Below are 7,986 nucleotides of genomic sequence, written 5' to 3' on the forward strand. Positions count from 1 at the left end.
TTTTTTTTTGCAGTAATTGAAAAGGAAGCTCACAGGCTGCATTCACTCTTCTGAAGTGGCAATCAACAAAAATGCATGCAGATTTTTCATTATGCCCGTTTTCATAACATCTTCAATTCTCAGAAACCTCTCATTCTCAATTTTCTTGGAAGTCCAGAGATGCTCTTTTCCATTTGGATTAAATGACATTTGCATATTTTGCCCTCTAGTGCTGGTAGATTTTCTCTGTGTCCAAAAAAATATAACTCTTTTTCCATAAAGTCTCTAAACAAATTAATGAGTCAAGTGCCAACAAGTGCCTCTTGTGCCCATCCATGGCACACACAGTTCATGCAAAACAGCTTCAGAACACTTCAGAAGCAATAAAACACAAAAAACTGTAAACTTTTAATCTGAACTGCTCCTCCTCCGTGGATTCACTGCAATAATTTGTGTATAAAGTGTTGGCTTGGAAAGAAGGAAGGGAACAGAGCTGGGGAAGGGTCTGGAGCACAGATCTGATGAGGAGCAGCTGAGGGAGCTGGGAAAGGGGCTCAGCCTGGAGCAAAGGAGGCTCAGGGGGGACTTTCTGGCTCTGCACAACTCCCTGACAGGAGGGGGCAGCCAGGGGGGATCAGGCTCTGCTCCCAGGGAACAAGGGACTGGACAAGAGGAAACGGCCTCAAGCTGCACCAGGGGAGGGTCAGGTTGGACATCAGGAGGAATTTCTTCACGGAAAGGGTGGTCACGCATTGAAATGGGCTGCCCAGGGGGTTACCCTGTAGCAGTGGTAAGCTATTTCCCTTTGTCTTGTCATAAGCGTTCCTTTAATGGTAATCCTGTACTTATTTATCATAATTTATTACCAGCAGTAATGTCTGTATTGACCCTTCTTTACCTGCTGCCTTGTTACTGAAATTTCCTTGTACAACACAACGTTAACCTCTGACATCTCTCTCATTTTAGCCAAAAAGTGTGAGCTGTGACCATGAGACTGACCTGAAGATGTTCCTGATTTTTGCAGATATGGGTGTCCTCGTCCTGGAGGTTCTGACCAAACTTGACCACCTCCCCCTTGGCAGAGCACAGATCACTAAACTGTCCCAGCTCTCTCCCAGCCATCCCATCAAAGGGTCTTTCGCTGTGGTGTCACCGACATCGGATAAACTCGGAGAGCTGCAGGTAGTCTCGATGTCTTTGCTTGTTATTGTAAATTATGTGCTGTGGCACTGGTGTAATCAGGTGCAGGCTCAAGCTGTACCTGGCACACTGCAGGCCTGCTCTCTGTCCAAGGCATTACTGAGCTAAGGTAACAAATGAAAAAAACAAATACTGGTGGTGTTGACTTTATTTTGTTTAGAGGGATGTGGGGTAGTTGAGCTTGATGAGGAAAATATGGTCATTTCTACACTGAGAGTGAGTATTAACAGTGGATTTAAAAGTGGATATTTGGTTCTAACACTTCACTGGACTGGAATAATAGAAGATTTTTGATACCTGGAATTAAGGAAGTTCTGTCTTGCAGCCTTGGCTCTGGAAAATTGATGATGAAAGATAGTTGTGTGGGATATGACAGCATGGAATGAGAAACAAGTAGTTGTAAATATGTGACATAGCTGCATAATATAAATATTACTTTATGTAGAAAAGCAACAGTTTCCCATAGCACAACAAGTGAAGTTGCATGCAGTATTTACTGCAATTAATTAAGAAAAGAACAAAGTGATATTTTCACGTCTTCTCTTTCAGGTCTCACTGGTTCTAGAACCTCTGCCAGAACTGTATGACACCAGCAGCTCTGTGCCGACCACAGAGGGAAGTTTAGATGCTGCTGCAGCTCGGGGAAGCAGCAAGTCCCAGCTTCCTGCTCCATCCCAGCAGCCCAGGCACACACAGGTGACTGTTGCTGACCAAGAGTCTGTTGACAACAGCAAAGCCACAACTCCCAGGTACATTTTTTCCCCATGACAAAATTGTGGTTTATTTTGCAGTTCACACAAACTTTTAAAGTAATGGCTGTACGCTTGTGAGTTTTGGAATGCTTGATGTTTTCAAACATACATTTCATATGAAATCCAGAAGGTTGAGGGTTTCTGAGGTGACAGGGACAATTTCTTGTCTGATAGAAATTTGCATCTTACACTGACTTAGTTCAAGTCATGCAAGTTCACACAAGAGGTGCCTCAAATCATGCAATCACAGAGTAATTTGGGTTGGAAGGCATCTTAAGGTTTATCTCATCTCAGCCCTGCTGCCAGAACACCTTCCACTAGCCCAGGCTGCTCCAAGCCCCGTCCAGCCTGGCCTTGGACATTTCCAGGGGTCCAGGGGCAGCCCCAGCTTCTCTGGGTAACCTATGCCAGAGTCTCACCACACTCCAGCAAAGAACTTTCTCCTGATATCTAACCTAAACCTACCCTCTGGCAGTGGGAATCCATCCTCCCTTGTCCTGCCACAACATGCTGTTGTACAAAAGATCTTTTAAAAAGCTTTTTTAAAAAAATCTCTTACTTGCGGCTTGGGTTGGTCTCTCCAATGGTCTAAGTGGCAGGTGAGGAATCATTAAAATAACATATCCTGAAGGGAGAATTTGCAGAGTTGTGAATCCCTTTACCCACCCACTTGAGTTGTTACTGAAATAATGTTTCATTTTTCACTAGAGGAAAGGACCATTTGCTCTACCAAGAGAACTCAGAAAACAGAAAGGACACCTTTTCTGTTTCTCATCACCGTGTGATTCTACCAGATGAATGTTTGAAAATGAATCCTTCAAATCAGCCCCTGTCATTTCCCACCAGCACCGATCCTGAAGCGCCTCCCAGAAGGAGCACACGGATGCTCTCCGTGCACAACTCGGCTACAAAAGACCTGCTGTCAGGTTTGTGTGCAACTGGCTTCATCTTTTAGATTGCACTACAAACAAGTCTTGATGGTATTTTGTGTGCCTGTGTGGAGATGAGATTTTCTGAAGGGAAGGAGACTTCACACCCTCTTGCTGCATTATACCAAAAAGGCCTTTACTTAGAAACCTCTGCTGCCTGGGCTGGATTGAAATAAGCATTGGTGTAGGGCACATTTCCATATGTGCTTTCTTTTGAGTTTCGTATTTACAGGAAAGACCAAAAATTAGACATCCTAAAGTGGCGAACTACTCTCCCCTAAATTAGTCCTGCTTCTGTATCCTAATAATGTCCTTCCAATACCTGACTCGGTGTGAGCAGACAAGTTCCTTGTACAGCTGCATGGGAGACTGATGGAGGATCACTCTCTCTCGCTCCCAGCTGAGCTGTTTTCTGGTGTATAAAACATATTTAATCCCCAGTGCATCAAGATCTCCTTTTAACAGCAGAAGACAGAATTTTCTTGACTGTAGCTGACACATTTATTGTGTCTATACATTGCTCTTAAATTGCATTTGAATGCTGAAATGTAATCCTTCTGCTTATTTCCCAGCTCTCCTGGATCAAGGCAGTAAACTCCGTGATGCCATGGTTGTTTCTGCAATGAAGTCCAGCCCAGACATGGAGATTGAACTGAATAAAATGTCTCATTTTATAGAGAGAGACAATTTTAAAGCAGCAACAAAGTGAGTTTGGATTGGGGGAAGTGAGATTCAAGCTCCAAACCATCAATTTTGAGGCTTTATCTGGAAAACTGTATATACTGAGATTCATAGGATGTGTTTTAGGATAAATTTAAGGTGAAACTGGTACATCATTCAAATGGGAAGTTACTTTCTACCTGTGAATAAATGCCTAAATTTTGTGAATTCGTTTTCATTTTCATGTACTAAGCCTTGATTTAAATAACTGATTTTAATTTAGTTTCTTAGTATATTTGTATTTAGTGCAAAGTTATTTGACGAGGAAATACTAGATGTTGGTAGGGAATAAGAGTAGTGCAAGGAAGTGCAAGTGAAATGGCACTGCATCTCAAAGAACAGCTTTTCAAGTAAGTGTAAGTAATTGATGACCTAAATGCATGGTTTTTTATTAGGAGAAAAGAAACTTAAATTTCTTCTGGAAGATACGGTTTTATTCTGGAAAAATAAGAATATTGCCTGTTGTTCTGCGATAACCAGAAAGTAATGTCGCTGTCTTTGACAGTCAGTGATGCTGTTCCAAACTCACTTTCATTTATTTCTGCTCAAACTATTAATATTTGTGTAAAAGTAGATTATTTTCGACTTCCCAGAAAAAATGATAGACCAATTAATGGATTAGTCTTGAGCGTGCCTTAATGTCTTTATTTTCCCTTTTACTGCTGTCTGTGCTTCCATTGCTGTTACCCAGGAGCCCAAAAGGTTTGAAGTCCAGTTTTGTGCCCGCTCCTGAAGATCCCCATCACTTTGGATCTGAAGTTTCAGGTCAGCAGTTTGACCTAAACTCTGAAGAAAGAGCAATCCAGTTACTGTTGGGCAGGTGAGTGTGATGCACTGGAGGCTACTGCAAAAAAATTATCTGACCATTTTGTACTGAAAAATGTCTCTTGACTCTTCAAGTTCTCCACATTTTTGGGAATGTAACCAGTGAATCATGTGTGCAAGTGATGGAGGTGTTTATAGCTCAGCTTTAGTGCACAACAACCTGGATAGCTCCAAGTCACTTGGCATAAAAGTGACCCCAAAAAGGTTAACCACAATCTTTGATAAAACTAAGTTATTTAGTAGTTGTAACTGTTGTGTCCTAAAATACTACATAAAGTAAGTAGTTAAAACTAGCACCATCTTTTTTTTAAGAGGAAACGCTCTGTAAATTAAAATTATTGAGAAACAGTATTTCTTTTTAGTGTTTCTCCAGCTACTAATTGGACCTTTTCCTCTCATTTTGCGTAGCAGGAGCATAAATGTTGCTTCCATTGTGTCCACATCTGCACCCTGAACACACAGCTTCTGGGTCAGATATGGTTCAGAATTTCAGCTCATGTTTCTTGTGCCCTGCACTTATTTTTTCCATGTGGTCTGTCAGTGGATAACACTGAAGTGTTTGCAGATCATAAAATGATTTTAAACTCACAGCACAGAGGAAAGCCTTAAACCAATCTAACCCCAACTTGTAGCTAAAGATACTTGTATTTACAGATATACCTTGGGGTTTTTTTTTTTTTAATCAAAGTAAACTGTCCTTACCTACTCAGATATACCTTGGGTTTTTTTTTTTTTTTAATCAAAGTAAACTGTCCTTAAGTGTTACTGGTCTCTTAAAGCATTCCAAAAGTTATAAAGCAGTGAAGGGTGAAAATTAGAGGTAGATATTCGTAGGTGTATTTTACAATGAAAGTCATCAAGGTCTGGAGTCGGCTGCCCCAAGAGGCTGTGGAATCTGCAGCTTTCAAGATACCCAGAATCCAACTGGACAACGTTTTCTTTGCATCCCTTCCCTGTGAGCAGGGGTTGGACTGGGTGATCTCCAGAGATCTCTTCAAACCCAAGCTGTCCCACGTTTCACACACCCTGTTTTCCTGTTGGGGCAGAGGTGTTATCCCGAGGTTACCCTTCCAGCTGGGTCACAGACATGCTGTGTGAGCACAGTTTGGCTCTGTCTGGAGCCAGTATAGACCAAATACAGGGTAAAATAAGCAGTGTTGTCCACGTCCCTTAGAGACTGACTGCAGAACTTGGAGCACTAAGGTGTGTTTCTGTCTCTTGTATCCACAGTGCTGATTTCTCTCCAGGGCATTTTTGGGATCGAACAGGCTCCCTGTGGGATTCTCTCTCCCTCGGCAGTGAGGTGTATGACAGTGAACTCGGTGATCCCCATTACGACCAGAGTCTGCTGGAGAGGCTTTTCTACGCGGCTCCTGTAAGTGGAGATCCAAAGGAAAATGTGCATTCCCTGATGTGCAGAAAACCAGAAGTTTGCATGATCAAAAAAACTGCCGATTTCAGTGTTTTAAAGCTGAACAAGCATTAAGTATCATACGAAAGCTTGTAAGTACATGAGTACATTGCTTAAAATTAATGGTATTAAAAGAATATTGCTAAGACTACAAAGTCAGGCATCAAGTTTGGAAATTGCTGGGATTGAGGCTGTCCAGGAAGACTGCTTGTTTTTTAAATCTCTGAAAAATTTTGATACCATTTTAATTGTTTCAAATGATGCAATGTACAAGTTGTTTTCCATTTATGTATTGTGATCGTTATGGAACTCTCTTGACAATAATAATTAACTTCTTATTTATGTGCATTATTTCTGCTTCAGAAATCTGATTCCAGTTTGAGTGATTTCCTCAGTGATGATGATGTTAAATCCTCAAAAAAAGCATCCAAGGCAGAAACTCTCAAGAAAGCGGGTCCAGTGAATCCACAGAAAGATTTTCATGCCTTTGGTCAGAATGTGACAGAAACTAAACCCAGGTAGTTACATCAGTGACTTCTGTTCTGACCTCATCTAAGTTGTATTCCCTTTTTTCAGGATGGGACCAATAAAAGTGTCCCTAAAGATCCAGTTATCAAACTTAACTTGTACAATACAGTTAGTGTAGAGGTTTTGTGACCTTTTTTTTCTGATTCAGCTCCAAACAATTATTTATGATTTTTTTTTTTCCCTGACTAACACTGCTGTTTTTACATCAGGTAAAATTTATACCCCCAGAGGTACCAACACAAAATCATTTGGAAGTCAAGTCTTGCTAATTACACACATGAGATTTCATTGCTGTTCCTCTGCATCAGAGACTTGTCCTTGTGTATAACTGCATCATGTCCCTGCTTTTGTACATGGCATTACATGATGCTTTTCTTTTTGAAGAGTTAGGATAAGATTTTTTCAGATCAACAATGTGGAACACACACTTTCTCGGTTGTTTTTTTTTTTTTCCAGTTATGGACCCCAGATACTGTAAGATCTTTGTTACAGAGAATTACAGAGACCACCAAATTTGTTGTAAAAATATGTTTTAAAATGTATATTTTAGTGAGCCTTGGGCAGTTTTTAAGTAACATCTCACCAAACTACAATTTTCCCTTCATGTGGTCATGTCAAGAATGTTTCTGCAGTCCTGAACCTTGGTTTTCTCTCTGCAGCTGCTCTCCCACTGCTCCTGCAGAAGACCACAGAGAAACGGCTCTTGTCACATCCTTGGGTGCAGACAGGTTGGCATTGCTGCAGCAAATACACCTGGCCAGAGTCATCATTGAAAGCTTGAAAATCCCTCCTGAGATCATCCAGATTTCCCCAAGGAGGAAAGGTTTACTGGGGAAACCTCCACGGCCTATGTCTGTTCATAAATGGTAAGGGGGATTGTTTCTTCCTAGTTTGTTTGCTGTGCCTTCAGGGAAGATTTCCCTGAGATCTTTTGTGTAGTCCAACTTCCCCAAGCTCTCCAGGCTTCTGAGGCCTTCCTGTTTCTCTGCTTCTCTCAGAAGATTGTATCCCATAAACTTGAGAAAGTTAGAGATGTGACTAGTTTATCCTGATGTGGGCTCACTTCAGGCTGTGCCTTTCCCAGGGTTTTGGGGAGGTACCAATGTATTTTGTGCCTGGCAGTACACTGAAAAAAAAAGGGGGCTTGTTGGAGGAGAATCTGGTGTATATATATAATCTATGGAAGGAATTCACAGAACAGGTGTTTGAATTATCCAAAAAAAAATAGCGTTACAGTAAAATGTGAATCTGGAACTTGACTGCTGTGTTCAGTCGCATGAGTCACATCAGATTCTTGACGGATTGTGATCACCCTTTCACTTCTTTATTCACAGTACCTTCTTTGTGGAGTACCACTTTCCTGTGGGAGTCTCCAAGGATGATAAAGGACAGGTCTCCATAACAACAGAAGTAATTCGAGTAGCCTCAAGTAAAATCACCGATGATGGTAAGAGCATCATTTTTCCCCCTTAGATTTAGTTTTGTTGACTCCATCTCTTAGAAATGATTAGTGGGCCCTCTGCCCACGGAGTTGCTGTGCTGCAGGTGGGGGAATGGTCCTCTCAGGGAGAAGGAGGCCAAGTGATTTTTTAATTCTTTTTTTCTTCCAGGAAGTATTAATACCGGGATTTTCAAATTCCTT

The 7,986-nt window shown here is 41.4% G+C and overlaps 2 protein-coding genes across 2 annotated transcripts in view; one reads left to right on the forward strand and one right to left on the reverse strand.

Moving 5' to 3' along the window:
* Positions 1–931, reverse strand: part of PPME1 (protein phosphatase methylesterase 1) — a 21,434-nt gene extending 20,503 nt beyond the window's left edge. Inside the window, exon 1 of the mRNA XM_017727078.1 lies at positions 878–931. Within this exon, the coding sequence (XP_017582567.1) occupies positions 878–931 (54 nt within the window). The remainder of the gene's footprint in view (positions 1–877) is intronic.
* Positions 675–7,986, forward strand: part of C2CD3 (C2 calcium dependent domain containing 3) — a 38,476-nt gene continuing 31,164 nt past the window's right edge. Inside the window, exons 1-10 of the mRNA XM_017727079.1 lie at positions 675–769; positions 1,004–1,161; positions 1,729–1,928; positions 2,640–2,857; positions 3,433–3,565; positions 4,272–4,400; positions 5,636–5,780; positions 6,180–6,334; positions 7,004–7,210; positions 7,679–7,791. Of these exons, the coding sequence (XP_017582568.1) occupies positions 1,006–1,161; positions 1,729–1,928; positions 2,640–2,857; positions 3,433–3,565; positions 4,272–4,400; positions 5,636–5,780; positions 6,180–6,334; positions 7,004–7,210; positions 7,679–7,791 (1,456 nt within the window). The 5' untranslated portion in view covers positions 675–769; positions 1,004–1,005. The remainder of the gene's footprint in view (positions 770–1,003; positions 1,162–1,728; positions 1,929–2,639; positions 2,858–3,432; positions 3,566–4,271; positions 4,401–5,635; positions 5,781–6,179; positions 6,335–7,003; positions 7,211–7,678; positions 7,792–7,986) is intronic.

The sequence above is a fragment of the Corvus brachyrhynchos genome, unplaced genomic scaffold, assembly GCF_000691975.1.
Source record: "Corvus brachyrhynchos isolate BGI_N302 unplaced genomic scaffold, ASM69197v1 scaffold412, whole genome shotgun sequence".
Lineage (NCBI taxonomy): Eukaryota > Metazoa > Chordata > Aves > Passeriformes > Corvidae > Corvus > Corvus brachyrhynchos.